Below are 24,320 nucleotides of genomic sequence, written 5' to 3'. Positions count from 1 at the left end.
TCGTCTGCAGCTCCCAGTTCTGGGGCGGCGGATCGAATCCCGCTCACTACCAGGCAGTATTTTGTAAGTGATAAACAAAGCAGTTCTTCTTCAATATGACTTACACGCATTATACTCGCCCGTCATGATCAGAGGTCTGATCGGGGTGAAGCATTCTCTGTTGAGAATGAAATACGGATGTGCTATGATAAATATTCACCCATGTATTTTTTTGTGAAAGTAATAACACAACAACAAAAATTTGTTTGATTCTTTAACAATATATGACGAATATATAGCGAGTTATGATTTTTTTTCTCTCGTAAACCAGCAGTTGGAGTCTCCACAGCAAGTCACTAACGTCAAAAACTTAACAGTTCGTTCTGTAGCCTCCTCAAAACCCCAAGCTGAACAAAGAAAATATGATAACTCTTTAAAGATCACCTCCCGAGTAAATACAAGTGGAGCTCCAAAAATTGACAATATATCAAAACCTAAGAAAACAACTTTCATTTTGCCACAAACACTTGAAGAGACAACCACAAGCTTCAACAACCGCCATTACAGACCATTTTGAAACGGGAGCAAAATCGATATTTTTTACAAGACGTCATCACGTGATTCCAAGACCAGAAATCATTATAAAAGCTAAGGAAAAGTTATTACATGACATGATCTTTAAAAGTCCCTGGAATTTTCGAGATCGTTAATTTTCTGGAAAATACGGTTATGTGTATTTTATCTAAGAATGCATATTTTACAAAAAGTTTTGTTTATGTTTATTTATTCTCTGTTATAACGATGGCAGACAGTATATCAAACAGTATTCAGAAACACTAAGTTGTATTATAATCCTATACTACCAAAAGAAATTTTGCCGAAAGTAAAAAAAAATAATAGTTGGACTTATTTTGCATTCAAAGCTCTTCTTCACCTAGGATTCCTCCTCGCCTTCACGAAAACATTTGGTCACAAAAGTATTAGTAAGATTTTACGCATAAGACAATTTTCTTTTTTTTTTGCGTTTTTAAAAAATTATTACGATGGCCGCATTAAGAATACCATCCCTATCATACCTGAGCTTTTTTGGCCCTTGTAACCCTGGGGGGATCACAAAGTGCCCGCGGGCCATAAATCCTGAACCACTTGTGCTTAAGTGATGAAACTTGGCTCAATTGGAGAATGTCTTAGTACAAACTCAATCCAGGTAAAAAAGTAATTTGATGACGTCATAGGGATTAAAAATGACGTCACAAATGTGGAAAATGGTCATTTTCCCAATTTTTCAGTACGTTTTATTTTCTCGCGTGTTACTAATGATATGGCTTTGATTCTTGGTAGATTTGTGGAATGAATACCACAATATGTGTTTTACATGAAAAAAGTAATTTAATGACGTCATTGGGATAAAAAATGACGTCATTTCGGCAAAAAATTCATATTTTAACGATATAGATACAAAGAACCGTTCTACCAGAAATATCGATGCTCATGTCATTAAACTTGGCATATATGTAAAACAGGACATTTAAAGATAATCGAGGTAAGGAAAACAATATAATGACGTTATTGGGATCTGAAATGACGTCAATTTGCTGGATCGATTTTTCCTTCAAATCTGGTCTGCTTTTTGTCCCTAGTAACCATATATTAGCCACACCTTGGTTACCACTTAGTAACCAACATACATGTAATAAATATTTATATACCCAATACAACATCTTATAACATTCTTACATGAACTTTCAACGGCTTTCAAAATTCCAAAAAATTTACCCCCATCTAAAAAAAGCAATACCCCCAGCAAAGTACAAAATTTTTCAAAATTTTTTTTTTCATCAGAAGCAATAAAAAAACTTAGGAACAGTCACAAAATTTTAGCACTTAATCAAATGTGTATCTAAAGTTATGCCTAGTTAATAAGTCCGCGGGCGAAGCATGAACAACAATCTGTTTGTTCACCCACAAATGAAATAAAATTGAACATACACAGTATGAATTCCTTGTAAGAGATTTTAGTAGTTGTCGTCCTCCTGAAAATCAGCTTCAATATGTCAAGCAATTTTGATAGGCCTACTAAATATATTTTCAGACGCAACAGAAAACGCAGTTGATTCTATTCTCTGGCCGAAAGCCTACAATTCTCTTAAGAGAAGCTTACAACCTCGTTCCCAGGGCATTTTGCGTTGTTAATGAAGTTGATAGTGGTGGCCATTCCGTAATAAGGGCTCAGGGGCTACAGACCCTGGGGACGAGTTTGGGAAGTTTATTTTTTTTAATTCGCTCAAAATATGGCTGTTTACTATGACATAATTATATATAAATATAGGTCGGCAGATATTAAAAACAATAACGAAATCTAAAATGTCATCTTAATTCATCCAAATTTTAGCAAATGCAAATTGTGGTTGTAAAGGTTGGCTACATGCCTGTTTCAGATTTTTTACGCATATCTTAACATGGTGCATGTAGGTAGCCACCATAAAGTTAAAGAGATAAAGAGAATTTTAAAGATATTTAGCGGCTTAATTTCTTGTTTTCCGCAACATATTATAAATTGTACTGATTTGGGGGAAAAAAATTTATCCAAAATTAAATATTTCTATCATACGATCTTATTCTATCGCAAAAACCGTTAAGGTATATCGTATATCTGAAACGTAAAATGACCTACTGTGGACCACATCTTTAGCGTATATGCCAGCAGACACGAGATACTTAGTGAATCACTCATCAAACTTACAAGAAATCTTCCGTGTCATACCACCAGCAACAAAATACACCACCTACATAAATTAAAAACTTATTTTGATGAAACCACTTGAAAATGGACAGTACGCTGCTATACAAACCAGTTGCGGTTTTTTATATTCAGTTTTGTTTGAATTAAATATTAGAATTTAGCGCTGAAAACTCGAACGAGCTCCAAGCAATAAGTTAAAAATGAAGAAGATAACGAAAAAGTATGAACAAAAAAGAATGAAGAAGATAACGAAAAAGGATGAAGTAGATGATGAGACAAGAATGAAAAAAGCTCATCTCATTTATTTTCTTCTCACAACAACATTCAGCCGTGTGCATGAAAGCCCTAATAGATAATCTGCAACAACGGTTTCTTTAATTTAATTCAGAAGCTTTGACTGTGACAGTAATACCACAGGACTTCCTGCAACTGAAACAAGTTAAAGTTTTACCGCGTGTTAATTCAACCATACTGAATCCAAAGATAACGAAAAATAACAAAAGTTTCAACAACAGCAAATATTAGGAAAGGTCTTGATAGGCAAACTTATCGTTCGTGGAAAATACATATACATTCATATATATCTCTGGTTAATCGAGACATGTCCATGGCCTTCCCGCCGTTGATAAATGTTACGTCTCACAGGTTAATACATTAGTAGTGTGGGAATAAACAAAATATCACTATGTGCCCGCAGATGAGCTTTGTTTACCAATGTGCGTGAAAAGACTGTGCTCGAGTTTACCAGCAGGGATGCCCATCATTCCCGCCAAATGTGGATACAGCCAATCAACCGGCATCTCGTTGTAAAACGTTCGAACAAAAGTCGAAAGCATTGGAAGATAAAAGGAAGGTATCAGTCGACCTATGAATCCGAGTTTGTAATATTCCAAAACCATCCAGGGTTGTTTTGCTTGCTTATCCTCCCAGGGCAATACATCCCGACTTTCACCAATAGTTTTTTCGTTGTGTTCTTTTATGTCTTGCCTGATCACGTGATAATAATCATATTCAGCGATGACGTCATCTTCGATTTGCATATAGTATTGACACAAATTATGAGCATAATTAAATATATACGCATAATCTAATGATTGTTTTGAGCGCCAGTACAACCTTCGAGCAGAGTCGCCGTATGTTCTTGGCAAGTCATAAAGTTGCAAATAAAACCGATCGGGAATCCCGATAACGTTGATTAATCCGTTCTTTAGCTCATCGCCGAAAAGAGCCGTAACTTGTTCGTAAATATATTTTCTTTTCTTGTTATCTCGATCAGCCAGTATTATTAAAATTTGCATGGTTTCTTTCTCTTTTTCCGTCAGGGGGTTGATTAATGCTTTTAACGTGCGTGGTAGATAAAACACGGTGTTGTTTTTGTACTCACGAAACACGGTAGGTATCCCAATGAGAAGGAAAACTGAAAAACAAACAAATTTATATATAAACTTTTTTACAAAGTTTGAAAAGGGCGGTGGAGAAAGGGGAGTTACCAGGGGGTCTTAAGAGATCCCCCTCCCGCCGGCACGATCTTAGAGAGTATACAACAGGTCCGACGTGGTCGGGAAACAAATATAAAATTAAAGTAGAGACTTTTAGGAAGGTATAAAACAATGTAATCATACACTGATCTTAAGGTGCGTGATAGAAACAGGGTTAAGCAAGTCTAAATTCAATCTAGCCTGGGAATTGTCTCATTAAGTTTACATTGGTCTCTTATGTTCTTATATAATACACAAAATGGTACCGGAAGTAGCGGGACATACACAAAGAATGGGAGAACCCGTGGATTTTTTCATGGGCCACCGACCAGTGTTACTAAAATAGTCCTTGTTGGCCATAAGCAACCGTTAGACACAACGTAAACATGGAATTTTCTTACCAACTTTGTTAACAGAGCATTTTACTACACCCAAGAGAAGAGATCGTGGAAGCGATATTTCCAACCTACCTGGTTGAGTTTTTAAACCACCAGCGATTGCAGCTTCTCTTCTTCTGATTGGCTTTTCATCACGATCGTACGCAAACACTTCATCCAAAATAAAGCTACCATCTTGGCACCAACTTTCTACGTGGAACGAAGAGAGATGTTTGTAAGTAAGGGGCCTTTTAAATTTTAGGGAGAGAGGCACAGCCCTTTTTTTATGTAGCAGAAATTTTTTTGTTACTTTAGTATATCATCTACATCTTGAATTTGTTTCTTGCCTCTGCGATGTATAATATTATGTAGTTTAACCAATCATGCAAATTTGAAAATCGAGAGATCACTGTTTTATAGGGTTATAAACGTTTTTCTCGTTCATTCCACCAGGCTTTGCCAACCTCGTCCCCAGGGTCTTGTGGCCCTGGGTATCTGGTGGAACTTCATCAACAAGGCAAAATGCGCTGAGGACGAGGTGTGGCTTTGCATGTCATAGCATTTTTAATTAATGTATTAGCCGGTTTTTCAATAATTTTAAAATAGAGGCTCAAACAAAAAAGGCTGTATAATATAAAAAAAAAAATTAAAAAAAAATTGAGGGAAAAAAACATGAAAAAAATACAGTACCCTGTCAACAATTCTCTCTCTCTCGAAATTGGAAAGAAATTAAGAAAACAAAAGTAGAGTTGTTTATATAAAAAGAACGTGCGAAGAAGTCCGTACCTTTATAGACGATCCAAGTATTTAACAATAACAATGCGACAAAAAAACACAGTGCACATCCCGTCGTTAAATATTCCGTATTTATCCGACCCAACATTGCAAAAGTTTGTCCTCGACCAAAGATGTGTTCTTCACTTGCAAAAGACGAACTTCTTTTTCTTTCTCGATTATGCTTTGTAGAATTCAAACACGTGCGTTTTCATTTTTACCATTTATTCGCGAAGTAACCCAGGGTTACAAACATTGTAAAAATAGAAGTGTATATATTTGTCGCTTAGCAACGTGTTACGTGTAGAAAAATTCGTCACACGTGTGAACTTGAAAACTTGTATTTTAACAACCTCATCCCTAGGACTTGTAAGGCTTTTTTATTTTTCCAGGCAGTTCAAATATAAAAAAGCTTCACTAAGCCTAACATTAAAATAACAACATGGGGACGAGGTTGGTATTTTAATGAAATAATAATGTGACACATTTACCCGAACTGCAAAAAACTATTTTTGAAACTTAATAATTCAGACTCATTTAAGAACCGTGTAGGCAAGATGCATGACTAGTGCTATGTAGATGACAGTTCGGTGCTCATATGTTGCGAGTTTGCTGTGAACTCGGAATTTAAATGATCCAACCATTATAGATCTTTTGGCGCCATTTACAGTAACGCCTTTATTAAGAGCCTTCCCTTTCTTTCATCGTCCTCCGTGAATAAATTTCCTGTCAACTTTAAAATTTGCAATAAACATCTAACGCCCTTTGATAAACATACATTCTTTTTAGGATAAGATTGACAATATTCAGGAAATTTAAATTAGCTGTTCCCGTGTATACTATTTTCAATTTTCATTTTCAATCTTCTATGATGAGTGTCGTGAATAACCAATTCCGTTTGTCGGTTATTTTATGGAGTCAAATTTGAGGAGATGTGAGGACTTTTGAAAAAGCTGTTAAGCTTTTTTGAATGGATGACGGTATTTTCAAATTAACCGTCGAGGAGATTTTCATATTTTTCAAAGAAATTGAAAAAAAATTTCAGTGGTAATGCCAAAATACAAATTATTTCTAACCATTTTGAAAATAAAAACACGCGACATGTTGAAAAAGTAAAATTGAGGAGATTGACGAAAAAGTTGTTAAAAAATTTACTTATGGAGTTGTTTAAAAAACCTTTGAAAAAATTTTTCAAAATTGAGAACTTTGGGGACAACCCTACACTTCCAAAAAACGCCCATGCTCAACTACGCCATTAAACGCCAATGTTTATATATTTACGAATGATCACACAAACACCAAGGGTATACAAGGGTCAACAATAACGAGGAAGTTTGAGATTAATTGTTTAAAACGATAAAACTGCAGCTAGAAACTGTTCTTGTTTATTTAACAGCAAAGAGTATTCAAACTTTCGCTTTGTAGTTCAGTTTGAATTATTTTTTAGTCTATTGAATTTTGTGATTTAGAACAACGCCCTAGATTTTTAAAGGAAGCGCCCCCTTCCAAATAAACGCCTAGAGTAGCACTCTTTTTTTAAATAAACATCCAGTGCGGAATAACCCGTTTCCCGTGTTCCTTAATGAGTAAAAAAATCGTTAAATGAAGAATATTTTAAGTTTTTACTCCTTTTTGATTTTATTTTTCTATCAAAATCGTGATTCCTGTTCTGATATGCACTTGAGTACTTGATTGTTATGGCTGTAACTTTTCCAAAATTCTGCAAGTGTATTTATAGGGGTGGCTTTCCTAACTGAATGAGGTCCCATGCCAATGAGAGTTGCTACTTCCGCTCCTTTTAAATACGTTTCTACGCTTTGTCCTCCAACTAATTTTCGCAAAGTTCAAATATAATGCCAGAATTCAATTTCGCGAAAAATATTTCTTTATCGAATTATTGGTGAGAATTTATTCGCAAACTCACGAAATTCGCGAAAATTTATTCTCGTGAAAATTTAACTATTAAACTATCATGTTGAAGAAATATAAATCTTCAAAAATAAGACAAAAAAACAAATCGAAATAATGCAATGTTATCAAACAAAACAAAAGAATCCACTTTGGCAAAAGTCAGATCACAAGAGATATCAAGAATAAATATGCAAGATACTAAATGAACCATGCAACAAGAAACATCTTAAATCATAAAATACTTAGTTCCAACAACACCATTAAATCAAGTCTTATCGTCGACCGTTTATAAAAAGAAAAGGAAATCAGTTAAATACGGACACCCCAAGAAGTTCACCAAAATCAATGACAGACGCAAAGAAACTACCATCAGGTATTAATTAGAGCTTTGACTTAAGAGACAAATCTGCTATCGTAATAAATAAATTCTCCAATTCCAAGCTCTCCAGCTCCAATTCTTACGATAGAAATAATTTCAAAACTGAAAGAGGCAATCGAAAAAAAAGAAGGAGATACAATGAGAGCAAAGGAGACAAGAAACCTTTCACAAATTTTCCCATGCAGGTTATCCGTCATGTTTAGACCTTCCGTTTAAACGAACCGAGTATTTCAGCCAAGTCTCACATTAAAAGTAAAATACCAAATAAGGCAATAGTGGAACATCAGAAAAAATCACTGCGTCAGCACTTATACTCTTTGTCAAAGGTACTAGCGAGATCGTTCGTCGAATTTAAAAAGAAACAAAAGATCAAATTTATTTTCAACTCTGAAGATACACCACGCAGTATTGTGTCTAAACCAAAGGACAAAATTAACCTGGAAGATCAAAGCAATACTGTTTACGAAATTTCATGTGAAGGTTGTGATGCTTATAATAGACAAAACAAAAAGAAAAATTAAGTAGCAAGTTTAAGAATATATGCGCGCAGTAACTTCTTCTTAGAACAGGAGAGAGAGCAGGACCCGTTGGAAAACAGAAATTTTTCATATATATATATTTGTAAATATTGTACTTTTTTTTAAATGGTTATCCTGTGTAACAACAGCCAGGAAGATAAAAGAAATATTAAACTACTTATATCGTTACAAACACATAAAGAGCATTTCGTATCAACTTTCTAAGATTTAATTTCAAGCTCTACGAAGAAGTAGTTTTTCACACAGGTCCGAAAATGTCAATAACCGTAACTACAGCTTGTTCCTGATTGGTTATTTTTTATGAATGTCAATCCTCTGCAATTACATAAATAGATACTTAACATCACTTTACCCCAATAAAGGGAGAAGAGAAATGTTTAAACTTTATGTGCAATAATAATTATAATTAATCCCCTAGGCTCTGATTTGCTTTGATTCTGATAGGCAATGATCCTTAAAAATTAAAAGTTGAACATGTTCAACTTTTAATTTTTCAATGACATTCTTTTCTATTGTTTTAAATCAAATCCATTGTTTTCGCACACGTGTTTGTTGCGCGCGATGGCGTAAACATTTTTGAAAACAAAGATTTGAACAAGATAATTCACCCGAGAATAGAGAAGCAAGAAGCGACTGAAAATTTTATTGAGATTTGGAGAAGCCAGCCTCTTAGCAGGAATTGGGTTTCGTAAATGTGCTTCTATAAGATTAAGGAACTCATCAAAAATATTCGGCGGCATTCTTTAAAATCGCGTATACTCTGCAATTCCTCCACGCGCAGTTCATACATGAGAATATTTAGGCCGTGGGCTATACAACAATATCGTTCAGTTTCGTTGTCCAAATTTGGTGACCGATATTTTCTTCCAAAAGTTCATAGAAACAATGTTCTATATGAGAAAAAATGATGTTACCAACTCCGTAAACCCGCAGTTTTTTCAAAAAATACAATTATAATGACAAGTTTCTTCGACGATCTGCCACGTCTTTCTCCGCCCTATTTAGCAGTTTGTTCTGATCTAAGAACCACCTGCTACAATACGGAATGACCGAAAATCTATTATGCCCACTGCGATTTACAGTTGGTAAAATATAATTTTGAAAAAAAATGCTGACCACGCGATTTACAAAGTAAACAAACTTGAATGAGCGCGAATGAGAAATGGAAAACGAAAGCTTTTGTTTTATTCATTCGGATTGTGTAGTAAACGAAACACTCGTACGTTGTAGTAGTGCAGGATTGCGTAGAATTATAGAATTTAGGAAAGAGTGGATTAAATTAAATAGCGTAGAGTGTGCAATTGCCCAAAATTCCTACGATGTATTTCCCAAGAGTGAAGAAAAGAAACTAGAAAACAAGGAATTTCCGCCTCTGTGTTATCACAGAAAATGTTATCAGTTGTTTACCAACATCAATAAATTAAAACAAACGAAAGATAAAAAACAAAAGGAATTTGAAATTTCTAAGGTATGTGATGTTAAAGATTTCAGCTGCAGAGTTAGTTTAATTGTGTGTAGCTATATTTTATATGTTTTTTTCTGCAATTCGATTTCTCCATAGAATTATGCAGTCAAAAAAACAAAAGATGACATTGTACCTCCTGCAAGAAAAAGTTGCAGAATTTCTCCGCCTATGAAAATTTCTGAAAGATCGAAGCATGTTCTAGCCTCGGAGTGTATGATTTGTGAAAAGAATATCATTTATAAAACTGAAAAAGTAAGAATATTTATTTATAGCACATTATTCGAATGATCGAATGATCGAATGATCGAATAATATTCGAAACAATTTATTTTCAGATTAGTGGCAAGCGAACTCGTATAACTCTTTCACGAGCTGAGACACTGACATGCGGTCAGTTGAAGGCTGCGGCCGAATTTAAAAATGACGAGTGAATTTTGACAGTGCTGAGAGAAAAAGATTGTGTTGCGCTCGAAGTACAATATCATAAACCCTGCTATAAGCTTTATGTTAAAAATGAACAAAAGAATTTGACGCAGTACGAGTCTTGCTATGAGATATTTTGTGAAACTTATGTCAAAATGAAATTAATAGAAGAAAAAAATTGTCAATATGACTACTCTGGTTAGAAAATTTAGATATATTGCTGCTAGACAGGGTAGCAATACTTTCAATTATAAAACTTCTAGACTGCGGTTAAAGTTACAAAAAGACTTCCCTGAACTCGTCTTCTATCGCCCAAAATTTCGCAGAAAGAGCTACATTGTTTATCTAAAAGAATATGAGACGGGGGACATGTTAGAATCTGCAAATCTAACAGAAAGTGAAGGTACAACATCAGAGAGTTCTTCCAGCGACGAAAGTGAGTGGGGTGATAACGCGACGCGAGGAATTCTATCTCTACCATGCAGCATTTTACTTGCGCAATGTCATCAAGGCGCCAGAATCGTTCATCGTAAACTGGCCACCCACTTCTGCTGATTTTTTTAAAAGAGATGTTCGAGAATTTGTTCCTCCATTACTGTACAATTTCATGGCCTGGCTACTCAATATGAGTGATGAACCTAATTTTAATCATCGTTTTTTTTGTGGAAACTGGCGTTGGCGAACAAAATCAAATTCTCGATATGCATAACATCGCGAACTCCCTTGGTGAAGTTACTGATGCTCTCGTCGGATTTCACGCCTTCACAGGTTGCGATTCAGTTAGCTCCTTTCATGGAAAAGGAAAAAAGAAATGCTTTGACGTAATGAAAACCAAGCCACTTTACATAGGTTTTTTTTTAATCCTCGGAGATGTAGCAGATGCTACGGAAGAGAGCTATAATAAAGCTGCTGTCTTTGTTTGCAGTTGATAAAGTTCTCAGACAGTATCTTCAACAATCAACAGTACAAGATTGTACCTTTTCACTCGTGGAAAATACAGCACAGATTGCCATCAACAGTCGATGCCTTGCGCTACCATCTTTTAAGAGCTATATACCAAGCTTTTATCTGGAAACGACGCACTGTTCAGTTCATTCCAGATATTAGCATAACCGACCATGGCTGGACGTTGAATAACAGCTCGCTTGTAATAAAATGGCTCGATCAAAAACCTGCAACACAAGCATTACTTCAAACAACAACGTGCAAATGCAAAAAATCATGCACCAACAATGCTTGTGGTTGCAGAAAAAACGGTCTTGAGTGCTCCAGTTTATGTGAAAACTGTGAAAACGCAAAGCCTCTTGAAGTTGATGGTACTAGCACCGAATCCTCTGATAACAACTCAGAGAGCGATGAGGACATAGATTTTAACGTTTTTTAATATATGAAAGCAGCGTTTTCATTTTATTTTATTTTATCGGGTAGCATTAAGATCTTCGCTATGATCTTCTGAGACTTAACATTCTTAATATTATACTTTCTAACAATCATAAAAGGCTTAGGCAAGAATATAATAACTAATGGCGACAAAAATTTGTCTATTTACAGCCAAAATGTTGCTTTTTCATGTTATCGAGTATCGATACATAACGATATCACACGATAAAGAAATAATCGCATGTTAAATGCAGTTTTTGAAAATATATTTGCATTAAGTAAGTTAGTTGTACGTACTTTTTAAAAAAGAAAAGTTTTGGCTTTGTTGTAATGTTATTATTAGTTAGAAACGCGTAAAATCGATAATGCACTATATCACACGATAACACATTTTTAAACCCTTAATTACACGAAAACTGCGGGGTATCGAAATTGGTAACATCGATAATATAAATCAGTACAACCAAAAACGTTTATTTAACCAAAAAAATATTGGTCACCAAATATGCGCAACGAAAATTATTTTAGAGAGCTTTTTATTGAAAATAGCCCACGGCCTAATTGTAGATGCCAAGGTCAGTTCGCCTATTTAACCAGGGCTTCGCCCATACATTTCTTTGCTTTCTCTTCCTACGTTTGACTCTCTTTTTTGATAACATATACACAACAACAGCAGCTGCTATTTCTTCTTCAAAGTTCATGTTACTAAGAAAACATGCTCAAGTTTCATGTTTTTTATGATAGTGTATTCGCGCCGAAATTTGTCATTTTTGATGACATTGGAATGTATCATTGAAAAATGATCATTGAAAAATTATAGTGTATTTCAGCCTTTAAACACGAAGTGCTTTTTTGAATTAATTGGCTCCCATAGATAACCAGATATGCTTAAAATATAAATAATCTGGCCAATGCGATATCAATAAACAAAGCCAATTGTCCAATGCTTTACGTTGGACGGTTTTAGCATTTAAGCCAAAGGATTCTGCTACAGACTTCCGGCGGAGTATTCTACACACATGATAGTCAAATCAAATCCCAAATAACACATGGGAGCATTCAATTCTGTATGTAAAAAACATAAACAACAGACCACAGAAGACAGATAAAACCATTGCTTAAATTTAGTAAAACTTTTAAAAAAAATTAATTTCAGTGCTATTTGGAGATTTCAATAATAGCCATTTTACCCCATAGCTATGGTTCCGCTTTTTACCTACAAGAATGTGTCCACATGTACAAGAGTATTGGCAAGTCATCTCCTTAATAACAGTCGTATTCTATGTGTTTAAAATGATTGCACGCAGCTTTTTCGGAAATTTCGGAAAATCCCTACAGAACGCGATTTTTATGGGGAAGGTATATAAAACAATCTCAATTAGCGTACCGACGACCATTTTGAAAGATTTAGCGTTCAAAATGGTAAGTCTGTGTCTTTACTTTTTTATCTCCTAAAAACTTTTTTATTTTTGTTTTTTTAAATCTCTTCACATTTTAAGATGAAAATACCATCACGTTTTCTAGCGACGTATAAATCTTAAACAAACAAATTTTAAGATTTTGGCTACAAACGTAGATTTTGATAATCCAGCTCTTCTGGCAAGGTAGTGTATAAATAACGCGCGCAAGAGCGAATTTTAACCCAAGACCTATTTTTGAATTTTAAAATAAACAACAAAATTATTCTAACATTTTATAACAACATAATTTTGTAGAAATTGATTATTTACATAACGAAAAAATAAATTACATGCGAATTTTAAAAGTTACAAACATGCGTCAAAGACTCACGACATGCCTACCTGCTGCACGTGGTTGAAATCTGGCGCAGCAGGCGCGCGTACCAGTGGGTGAACATCGCCAGCGTTCATTTTCAATTGTCTCCATGTGCTCTGTTGGGTTTTTAAAGCCATCTAAAAAAAATCGATTTTGTCAACTCTCAACACTCGTTAAATCAATCGCTGCCTTGCCAAAAATCTCCTTGACAGTGGTAACCCTTTACCAATTTATTTGAAACAGGTAATTATAATCACACTTTATCATTATAAAATACGCGAAAACATCGGAACAAGTTAATATTTTTTTTACATACAAAAGCTGAAAAGATAGAAAACATTAACCGGTTAACATGCGCCAAAAAAAAAAGAAGAAACACAATAATTGCCTCAGCGGTTAATATAAATTAAAAGATCCGTTTAAACTTTCAGTTTGAACAAACAAGCAAACAAGTAGTGATGACATACTGTAGTTATTTCAACTTTTCGTTCCCAACTCTGCACCTAAAGAGAAAACGTTAAATCGTATGAAAATTATGTCTTTTTTTGGCGGGACTGAATTAACGCATGCGCGGATTTTGCATCAACGATATGTGAATATATTTCAAATTTCCTTCAGGTAATCGAATATTTGTATACTCTACGCTTACATAATCATATTCACCTTTGATGGGCGTTAAACAATCGAAAACAACAACTGCACGGCTTAATAATTTAAGTATTTTAACTTATAAGAAAAGAAACAAGTCTTTGCGCACGTTTTGTCTACACTAAACTTACCGCTTTTCTCAAATCGTAAAGTTGAGCTTTTTCCTGCACATATTCCATTACCTAAAAGTTGGTTAGATATGCATTATCTATATTATAAAAAATTGTAATCGCAGTATCAAGACACATAAAAGCGGGAGAACCCGTGGATTTATGTACGGGTCACCGACTAGTATAATATATCTGTCATCCCTTTCTTAATTTTAAAAAGATATTTATTTTGAAGAAATTTCATTTTGGCCAAACCTAAAACTCGACTCGTTAAATCTAAACCACATTTGTCTAAAGAAGGCTCTTGGCCGTCCCAACTACCAACACATTCAATGGGCCAATCCAAACCGCCAATACAATAATGGTCAGTATTAGGTAAAAATAAGCCAGCCCCGCATTTATACTTTGGACATAAAATAAGGTCAGTAAGTAACACTAATTTAGAACAATTGAAAAAACCACCAAAAAAAGAAAACTGATAAAAATGTGTTTACATCAGGGACTTTATAATCTTGTAAGTTTTGCCGATAATTTTTGTTGGTTGCGTGAGCAGCTGTTTTCTCCTAAAAAAAAGAAACAATTAATTAATAAATAATTACACCACAGTTTATAATCTGATGCCAATTAAACCGCCAAAAAACGTACTTGTTCTCATAACCTGTGAGATTTGCTTATTTCTAACTTTCACGCATTTTCTACTAAATAACGAGAGGTAAGTATTCAACGTGAGGGAGTAACGGCCTATTTTTTTGAGCTGAGGAAGACTGGGCAATAAAGAATCCGTATCTTGCTACGTCTGCAGGAAATGATATTTTAAACTTCATTTCCGATTCTTTATATTTTCCAGAGTTCTTCCGCTTATTCTAACGAAAAATATGTATTCCGCATGAGAAAGTAACCGCCTACGCCCCACCTTAATCTTTGGAGAGAAATGTCATGGCAATAAAATTTCCCTGTCTGAATTATCCACTAAACTTCTTTCTTGATTTCTCATATTTTCCTGCGTTTCTACAGTTGGTTCTCAGTAGCAGGGACCCTACAGCAAAAGGTAACTAACCTTCCTTAAAACAATTTGTTTATCAATCATACGGTACCTGTTCAACGAGACTCATTTCTGCTTCGATTTTTGACAGTAGCTCTTTACGCTGGTTAATTTCTGAGTATAATCTGTCCGACTCCTTCGTCAACACATGAAGCTTTTTCTGTAATAGGGTAAAAACATGTTTTAGGTGCAAAATGGTACGGAGGTTGTAATGTACACATGGGGAAAGCAACTAAAAGTGGTTTGAAATTTTTCGTTTGTACTCAAAACGAAATTATCATGTGGTGTAATGTTGCTTATTAAAACCTTTTCTTTCTTTAAATTTAAAAATTTTTCATATAGACAAGAGCAAAGACGGTGTATGGTAGCTTTAGCTTAACAAAAATTAACACTTTCCAACATATTAAAAAAAGCTTTGATATAATTCTCAGCGAACATTTTAAAATCATTTTTTCTATATGCAGATGATTCTTATGCATTACACATGCTTATTTGGACTTTTATTTCACAGAAAATACATTATAAAAATTGACCTTAGATAGAAGTATATAAAAATTGACCTTAAATAGATGTGAATAAGTATCAAGTATTTTTTAAGATTTCCAATAGGCGTAGGAACCCTGTAACATAACTAACCTTATAAGTATTCAACACTTGCAAAACGTTTGTTGACATTAGTTTTAACCTCAACAAGTCTTGGTTTCTCTCGTCGATTTTTTCTAGATACTGACTATTTTCAATTTTTAATTGGTTGAAATCTACCTCGTGTAGAACTTCTCCCATCTCTTCCTTCTGCAGAAGAAAAAAAAGTTAAATAAAGAAATCGGAGGGTTACATGAAATGTATAGATAGCTGCAGTAAAAAATGTTATTTCAATGAAATCGTTCAAGCGTTAACTTCTTTTGTTTTAAATTTGATTACTATACTTAATTGGTTAAAAGTAGTTTAAAATAATTGAGGCGGGAATTTCGTAAACGCCGATTTGATTTAAAAGGAAACGGACAAGCATCAGTCTATATTTAAATAGCCGTATACGCCTGTCTGTCTGTCACGCAAAATGGTACCGCAAGTAGCAAGACGCACGCAATGAATTTTTCAACGGGCCACCGACTATATAATAGTTTATGAGAGTAATACAAAACTCGTTACTTCTGAAGAGCTCTTATTGTGAGAAAATCACAAATTTACAGAGCAAAATGTTACCTGTTTCAACTGCAGCTGTAATTTCTTCTGTTGAACTTTTAATGTCGAATTTTTCAAGCGCAATTTCTCAATCAATGTATCCTAAAAATACAATATAAATAACTCCTACGTTATAATACCTGTAATCTGTCTGTTTGTGCGCGTTAAAAAATTCGTGCTACAGAAACACGAAATAGCAAATTTGATATATTTTTATCCACGTTATTGCGATAAATGAACTTCTGTGGAATTTTCCACAGGTATAAAAGAAAGTGCATCTCTAAATAATGAAAGGTATTTAAAATAGTGAAACAATTAAAATAAATTGTACCGTCAATAGTAAATCTTATTTTCATACGTATTATTTGTTAGATACAGTGACAGCATATGATCAGGTGGGTGACAAAAGTGACACCAAGGTGACATCACCAGCAACCTGGTGCAACCCATGGCTTATTATTATTTGCTTTACTATTATAAAAATAACATACTCTAGAACGAAGTTTCTCATCTATTGATCTTGTCAGTTTTTCAGCTATCACACGATTTGATCTCTAGAAAAAAAAAAGTTAAGATATTCTATGGTAGGTCCTAATGAGAGGGAAAATCAAATTTATCATGCTGTTAACATTTCTTGTCATTGGCTTGCATTATGGTTACTGTAAGGACTAATACCGTTAATTAATAGGCTAAAAGAATCTAGGCTAATGCAATTTTTCCTTACCGGGTTAACAGCACCATTGACAATGTCGCGATTAAATTCATATTGTGCTTTCTTCACTTCGGTGTATCGAACATCGGCTTCTTCCATAACAGCCTACATAAAGAAAACCCTCTTTAACGCACAGGGAACAGTTTTAAAGCACAATCAGAAACAGCGCAATAATAATGTATTATCGCAGCACTGGAAACCTGCTGTATATTGTAAAAAGTTTATTACGCTAAAGAAATTTGATGATAAGCTTGTCGTGACAGTTTGCATTGACAATTTCTTAGTGTAGTAATTGATTTTATTCATAAATCAGGGCATTTCCCCTTTTTTAATTCTTATCGTGAGGAGAAACCTTTTAAATTGTAACTAATTTTAATACGTATATATCTCTTCTTGTCTAGGATGACATAAAACAGACTCCACGTCAAGTTGTTTGTACTCAAACCAAAAAAATTGACTTTCTCTTGCCTACCATTTTATTTATTTATTAATTTTTATATTATTTAGTTTTGAAGTGTTTTTTAAAAAATTTCCTGTCAAAAAAAATCTTTTTTCTTATTATTATCATTTTGTTACATTGTTTTGTTTTGTTTTTATTTCTATTTTCTGTTAGCTACTTATTCAGACCTTTTAAATTAAAACACTCGTTGCGTGGAATCATCTTATGCGAGATTATTTTTGTATGCTAGAGGATATATATACATATACTTCTGCCATTATTTTTTAATCACCTGCATTTGTTTAACCAATTATGTTTGTGCAAAAAAATACCCTGTTTCGATTTACCTTAAAGTTATCTAGTTTCTTTTCGGCAACTTCTTTCATTTTCTCAATAGACTCGCGTAACTCTTCCAGCTCTCTGGTCGCTATATCGCATTTCTGCTCTGCAGTTAATTTCAAATGCTTGTCAATAGAATGGCCACGCGATCTGGATCTTTTCCTGAATGTTCGTTGGGTAGGCTCTGGTGTGGCTTGCTGAGTACTTCCTATAAATGCAACAGTCTGCATATAGTAAATGACAGAATAACCGCCCCTACTTAATAACCGCCCCTACTCAATAACCGCCCCTACTCAATAACCGCCCCTACTCAATAACTGCCATTGCTAAATAAGAATCCTGGGTTAATTATACTAAGCGCCCCTATTTAAATGAGGGTCCCCATGACAAGTCATGCTTATTCAGATTTCCCGTTACTCGCATCATACTTCCCACAAGAAATCACTTTAAAACAGGCTATTTAAAACTTTCGAATGAGTAATTCAATTCAAAATGAACATAAAACAGTTGTTAATATGTTTGTTAACAGAAGTGATAGCTGCACTAGAGTTCCTAACAGTGCCACAACTTTTTAATTTTAAAATTTCTAGGAAATTATAGGAGAATGTAGGAGATCTAAGATGCTAAAATTTAGAAAAAACGGTAAAAACATATAAAAATCATTTAATATTTTACTATAACAACGACAAACTTGATACAGACGAATTTCAGTTTAAACCAACACGGTCAAGATAAGATATTTTTAACCTAAATTATATCTGAATTATTTAGTTGGGTCCCCATTTTTTTAGGTTATGTAATTTACCTTGAAATCTTACCTGATTATTATTTGGGACAATAAAGAGAACAATAAAGATGGTTAAATTTTGATAGTAGAAGACAAGTAACTTTAAAACTATAATGAATAACTTCATGGTTAAGTTACAAAATAATGCTATATGCACATAAGTGGACACTGAACAACAAACAATTAAAAATCCTAGAAATTACTCCATCAGTGATGTATCAAGTCGTTAGCATTCCAAAAAAATAGATTCTGCATTAATTGCATTATACGCACAGAAGTAGGCACTGAACAAAAAACAACTGGGATTTGAAAAACATCCAGGTAGCAGTTAATAGGGAGGAAGGGGAACCACTAGCATGCATGCATAAGACACAATATATATATATTGTGCTTAAAATAACATGAAATAAACTTGCCGAACCTGGCTGTTGTAAATCAAGATCTTTGGGATCAACTCTTTTTAGGTAACTCTCGAACATTTTTGTTTCCAGCATAAGCACATCATTAGTGTGGCTATAGAAAAATATAATAAATATTATGACTTTGCTCAACATAAACACAAATGTTTCTCACATCTCACTTTTTATATTAATATAAAGAGATCAAAGATGTGTAAAATAGTGACATGGTGCAGATGGAGATAATACTAACTTAAAGAATTCCAAATCTATTTTTCAACCTAAAAATCTTGTTTATAAGAATATACCAATGTGACAGAACTTTTAGCAATCGCCTACAAAAGCTTGTTGCACTGCTGTGATGTGATGCCACAGAACGTCCTACAAGTTTGGCTTTTATTTAATAATGTGATATTTAGCTTTATCGTGCGAAGTATAAATGATATATACTGTTTTTAATCAGGATGTGCCATGCACCACACAGTTTTGAATTACATGTTTGTTGATTAGAACATTTTTGAAATTACATTTGCAAGCCATTTCAAAAGATTGTAGGTTGACATGTGGTGGATCCCACATCTCAATAATTATTTACAGAGATAAAAAAGGGTTTCAAATATGCACATATGTAGGTGTGTCCATGCAAAAGCATTTGCTATTAGCAATTAAATAACCTTTTTAAAAACTAGGATATCATTTGACAACATTAAGAACTTGCTAAGAACGTATTATATAGTTCTTGTAAAGCAGTGCAGATAATTATTTTTCCATCAGAAACTTAAGTAATATCTGGCTAAATTAAGAGATAATTTAAAAAAAATGAAGCTAAAGGTATCAAAAATTTTTGAAAATCTGGGTTCATCCAGACTGTTTAGTTTTGTAAAGGAGTGCATTTAATTTAAAAATAGGACATATTATGTCGTAGAAACGCCTCAAAAGCGTTTTCTAGATTGGGAAGGTTAATTGTGCCCTGTTTACAAACAGGACATACTGATTCGCCAAAAAATTCTGTTTTGTTTGCAACATAGCAGGGCAAAGGGTTTCAAATCAAATTGACATTTACAACCCTAATAGAACAGCATTGTCAATGGCATTTAAAGGATTAATTACACCAGAATACTAAAACAACACTTAGCTGTATAGTTTTGAAGACCCAAGTTTTTATATAGTCAATGTAGCAGGATTTTGTATTTTGAGCATTTTGCTATCACCTTGGTTGGATAATGGTTTTGTGTTGGGTGAAGAATAGAATGAAAGGAAAGGCAAATGGTTTATGTTAATAAAATAATGAACTTTTTTATGCAGGGCTCAATGCAGATGATGCTATGCTTATTATTTAGTTGGCTAAATTTCTCATTAAAATATTGGTTTTTGCCATAATAACAGCTTGTTTTGTTTTGTTTTTAAATCATTATACAGGGAGATTAAATTGCTATCAGTTATGCTTTTTTACCACAAAGATTTCATATCAACTTTTTATCGAAAGGAGAATAGGATGCCCCTGCTAGGAAATGGCTATCAGTGTGAAAACATGTATTTTGTCACTGGCCCTTATAATGCATAGCTATATACATGTAATAGGAAGCTTCATCAAAGAAAATATAAAAACAGAAAATTCTCAACCGGAATCCCATTTTAAACTATCCTTCTCACTTGTGACATAAGCATACTCATGCTCAGAATATGAGTACATGAAGTGATATCACAGATGCTGCCTTTGAAGAGTTGCTTCGAGTCCTACTTAACGGGCCAAATGCAGCTGACTCTTGAAAACAACACAGGATCAGATCTGCTTCATGCAGACGCTTTTGGGGTGCCGCAGGGATCTGTGTTGGGATCCCTGCTCTTTCTTTTGTATATTGATGACTTAAAATCTGTCAATTCAATTCTAGTGATGCAGCTCCATAAACACATAAATTCGACCTGTGCTTACGTTAGACTAAAAATACCGTGGGACAAGGTCGATATTTCCAAAATTATCCACAGGAACATGATGATATGAGAAAATAAATTAAAAACAATTGTCAGTTCAAATAATAAATGTACACCCGCAACAGGGGCTCTTAATCCAACATGGTCAAGTATTCTGAGATGTAACATTTTTATTCACAGCTCAAATTAAAAACTTGTCATAGGAAAAAAAAGTAAACAATGAGTGAAATAATAGTGATAGATAGTGATAGTAGCGAAGAAGGAGAGGGTAAGGAATACGTGAAGTACAGTACCGCCCGAATGTAATGTTACATGTACATGCGTTTCACGATGTCGCGTAATGGGGGCATGTTTACATAAAGAAACTTTATGTGTCTATTGTTATCACATATATTTTGCATGTTTCTATTGTTGTCTTTAATCGCGTGCGTTAACAATAGTATATGTGAAAACTTGTTTAATTTTAAGACATGAATGCTATTGTTTAAATGTGTTAACAATCACGAAATGTCAACTATGATCGAGAGAATAATATTAACACTTTTATTACGTTGAAAGTTTAGATTTTTATTTTTTCTTACAAATGTTTTTCTCTAAATAAAATAGAAATAAAATAAAAATGTTAAAATGAAAGTTTTGATTTTTAAAGTCAGGTACGCATTTTTGAAATTTGAAAAAATTTTTTTTTCTAGACTCACGTTATTTTGTTCTTAATCTATGAAATAATTCAGGCTATGAACGTTTTTAAAATGCTTTCAATTTTTAGTAAATCTCAGCTTTGCCGTTTTAATAAATTTGTTTCTTATGAAAAAATTGAGAAATTTTTATATGGATTTTTAAATCTCAGCTAAAAAAATATATTTCCCTTCTCATGTTATTTTTATCATTTTTACCTCAACGTGCTTATCAGCATGCATAAAGTTGCTCTCCCCCTTGTTGCTTAATTCAATTATTTCAAAATGTTCTTAAAAGTTTGCATATTTAATCAGATAAACAACTGGTAGACAGGTGGTACTGTAGGAAAAGGTCAACACTAAAAGGGAGAGTGTCAGCGGAAAGGTCAATCGAAAAAGTGAAACTGAATAGGTAAAAGATAAAAATGAAAAGAATAATAAACAGGATGGTGAAAGCAATTTAAGTGTATATGGGTATAACAGCGAAGAAAAAGTTAAATACTTCAATAATGATACACAAACACCTTATTTACACAAAGGAATGATCAGTTTAAATAACCAACAAGTAGTGGATTTAATTTTTAAAATAAAAAGGTGTTTGTACCAAAAAGCTTGTCATTGCCAAAGAGATTAACTGTTCTGTTTCGTATATGTGTATATATTTTGTAGTTTTTTTAACTTCAAAAAAGCTGTTTAGAATGTGTGTTTTTTAAATTCAATCTCAACACTAAAGTTAAGTGGCATCCACCTGGCTAATACAAAAGTCAAGGGGAACGTGTTGATCTTTAGCCTAATTATTAAGACCCCAGTCCCCAGCGCTCTTCTAATGTCGCCATCAAAAATAAAACAGCAGTTATAATTGTATCAGTCATCAATAATGGAAAGGACTCCAGGCCTTGCCATGAGCAAATAACCTCCCGAGCAATTAATTGCTCGATTCAGAGTGTCTACGCAAGCAATTTTGCTCGCCATATTTCCATCCTAGCTAATTCACCGACTCCTGACTTAGTTAAAAAACTACGTAGACATAAATCTCTTTTGCCCGACCCCTTTGTCGTTGGTAACCAGGTCTTACATAAGAAATCCAGCCATGTGGGTTCTTAAGTAATGCAGATGTGAACGCTGATGGAGCACGGATGACGCAAGTCTGCAAAACTGCACTTACGGGCGGAACAGACAATTTATCATGGATTTAATTGTAGATAATTTCTTCATTTGACGAAACAATTGGAAACCACAGCAGGTCCAAATTTAATGGATTATTTTCTTTATGCCGCAACTGTTATTCAAACAATATATATAGTTGGAAGAAGACAAAGGAGTTATAATAAAGTTTGTATATAAGTTATTAATCAAGTAAATCTTTTTATACAGTATCAAAAACAGTTCTTTTAAGAATTTTGCTACCACATAGTAATTTTATTTTAATTTTTATAGTTTTTGAATCATGAGTGTTTGTTTTTCCTTTCCTTTCCGGGCATTGTTCGAGCTTATTCGGGCAAATACTTGATTTTCTTTCAAAATGCCGAACTCGCCCGAAAACGCCTGCACTTTTTACGTTGTATGCAGCTTATCGGCACCCTCATGAGACTGTAGCTGAATAAATAAAATTATTTGCAATGTCATAATGTCATTATTTTAAAATTTTTGACCTGTGACCTGTGGAATATACCAACCAACATAAGAAAAAATATATCTCATTCAAAATATGGGTTTTTATGCTGATGCTGAAAAAATTTCACTGATATTTTCTTATGTTTATACTACAAACTAGACAGCTCTGAAATGTGTTACTATAAATCTAGCAGAGTTATGATCATAATTCTGCAAAGCGAGTGGATGTCTTCACTTTTTAGCTTAGCTAGACTAATACACGATCAAAAACGCAAATTAAAATAACTAAATTTAAGAAGTATATACTTCGTATCTTTTACAAGAACAAAGAGCTCTTCATCAGTAAGTTCTCCAAGTGTTTCTTCCTCGGGATCAGCAGCAGAGCTCAAATCAGCCTCGGAACCACTGATAATGGAAGCCATTTAATCATTTGATCCCGGAATCCTTCACTTGACAACAATCATGTTTACATCGTTCACAGCTTCATCGCCATTTTGAGAAATCAAAAATCAAGCACTTGCCTCGTCCCGACCCTGCACTATACCCCTTGGGTAGTAAGAATGAAGAGTTTTGCAGACGCGAACTATTCCACGTCACCACAAGGGTCTTTTTGACGTTTTCTCCGATCTGCCGCTATATTACATTAATAAAAAAGCAAAATGCCCGAGATAAGAATTTGGTGAGCTTCTACGGGAAAAGCGTGAATCCAGCCTACTTGTTAAAAAAACGTTACAAGGTTAAGGTTGCCCTGTAAAACGCTCATGCTTTAATTTAATAAAAAAAGCAATCAATGTTTCGAGAAAAATCTGTTAGGCAACAATGTTTTAGATTTTTTTTGTTCAAACTACTTCCATACTGACATACACTAAATGGGCAACTGTCACAAACAACAACAAAATTATCTTTTCACAGAAAACGAATGTTGAAATTCTGGTGCTTTAATTTTGTGTGTATAAATTTGTGCCAAATGTGCGACCTTAAAAAGGTTACATTTCGCGTTGTTCGTCAAAAAGTTTCTTTTCTATTCACAGAAGAATTGCTTTGTTCCATTAATACTTTATCTCGTCCCCAGGGCTTTACTACGCCTGTAATATTCTCACGAAACGGCTGCCTCATCAGCTATTAATCAAATCAGTATTGGAAAATCCCTGGGTACGAGGTTGCTCTATGCAGTGTGTTCTTAAACAGTGGGTTGTGTGCACACGTTATTCCCAGAACT

General features: G+C 34.0%; 3 protein-coding genes across 4 annotated transcripts; 1 reads left to right on the top strand and 2 right to left on the bottom strand.

Moving 5' to 3' along the window:
- Positions 1-3,161: 3,161 nt before the first annotated feature.
- Positions 3,162-5,548, bottom strand: LOC130614405 (alpha-1,3-mannosyl-glycoprotein 4-beta-N-acetylglucosaminyltransferase B-like). Its single transcript, XM_057435832.1, has 3 exons — positions 5,364-5,548; positions 4,671-4,787; positions 3,162-4,139 (listed from the first exon to the last, which is right to left on the bottom strand). The coding sequence occupies exons 1-3, from the start codon at positions 5,458-5,460 to the stop codon at positions 3,406-3,408; spliced, it is 948 nt and encodes a 315-aa protein (XP_057291815.1). The 5' UTR covers positions 5,461-5,548; the 3' UTR covers positions 3,162-3,405.
- Positions 5,549-9,728: 4,180 nt separating this feature from the next.
- Positions 9,729-10,835, top strand: LOC130613784 (uncharacterized). The gene is made up of 2 exons (XM_057435125.1): positions 9,729-9,897; positions 9,981-10,835. The coding sequence occupies exon 2, from the start codon at positions 10,255-10,257 to the stop codon at positions 10,621-10,623; it is 369 nt and encodes a 122-aa protein (XP_057291108.1). The 5' UTR covers positions 9,729-9,897; positions 9,981-10,254; the 3' UTR covers positions 10,624-10,835.
- Positions 10,429-23,644, bottom strand: LOC130613781 (coiled-coil domain-containing protein 113-like). 2 transcript variants are annotated; one of them, XM_057435122.1, is made up of 13 exons: positions 23,408-23,644; positions 18,905-18,996; positions 17,705-17,904; positions 16,931-17,023; positions 16,698-16,760; positions 16,228-16,308; positions 15,661-15,816; positions 15,077-15,184; positions 14,477-14,545; positions 14,004-14,054; positions 13,692-13,727; positions 13,251-13,361; positions 10,429-11,240 (listed from the first exon to the last, which is right to left on the bottom strand). In XM_057435122.1, exons 1-13 carry the CDS (start codon positions 23,521-23,523, stop codon positions 11,172-11,174), a joined length of 1,245 nt encoding a protein of 414 aa, XP_057291105.1. In that variant the 5' UTR covers positions 23,524-23,644; the 3' UTR covers positions 10,429-11,171. The 2 variants fall into 2 exon arrangements, with proteins under 2 accessions (XP_057291105.1, XP_057291106.1); XM_057435123.1 differs by lacking the exon at positions 10,429-11,240 and adding an exon at positions 12,493-12,513 and having other exon boundaries at positions 23,408-23,642.
- Between the last annotated feature and the right edge of the window lie 676 nt (positions 23,645-24,320).

The sequence above is a fragment of the Hydractinia symbiolongicarpus genome, chromosome 11 (genome assembly GCF_029227915.1).
Source record: "Hydractinia symbiolongicarpus strain clone_291-10 chromosome 11, HSymV2.1, whole genome shotgun sequence".
NCBI classification, from domain to species: Eukaryota; Metazoa; Cnidaria; class Hydrozoa; order Anthoathecata; family Hydractiniidae; genus Hydractinia; species Hydractinia symbiolongicarpus.
Note: the sequence above shows the minus strand (reverse complement) of the source record. Positions and strands in the feature narration are given on the sequence as shown.

Bases quoted from the DNA above. Each gene is read 5' to 3' on its own strand.
- LOC130613781 (XM_057435122.1), bottom strand. From the start codon at position 23,523: ATGGCTTCCATTATCAGTGGTTCCGAGGCTGATTTGAGCTCTGCTGCT. The intron at 18,997-23,407 runs GTATATACTTCT...ATTTTTCTATAG, and splicing joins GTTCTTGTAAAAGATACGAA to CCACACTAATGATGTGCTTA. The intron at 17,905-18,904 runs GTTCGGCAAGTT...TTGCATTTATAG, and splicing joins TCTTGATTTACAACAGCCAG to GAAGTACTCAGCAAGCCACA.
- LOC130614405 (XM_057435832.1), bottom strand. From the start codon at position 5,460: ATGTTGGGTCGGATAAATACGGAATATTTAACGACGGGATGTGCACTG. The intron at 4,788-5,363 runs GTACGGACTTCT...CGTTCCACGTAG, and splicing joins TACTTGGATCGTCTATAAAG to AAAGTTGGTGCCAAGATGGT. The intron at 4,140-4,670 runs GTAGGTTGGAAA...TTTGTTTTTCAG, and splicing joins TGGTTTAAAAACTCAACCAG to TTTTCCTTCTCATTGGGATA.
- LOC130613784 (XM_057435125.1), top strand. From the start codon at position 10,255: ATGACTACTCTGGTTAGAAAATTTAGATATATTGCTGCTAGACAGGGT.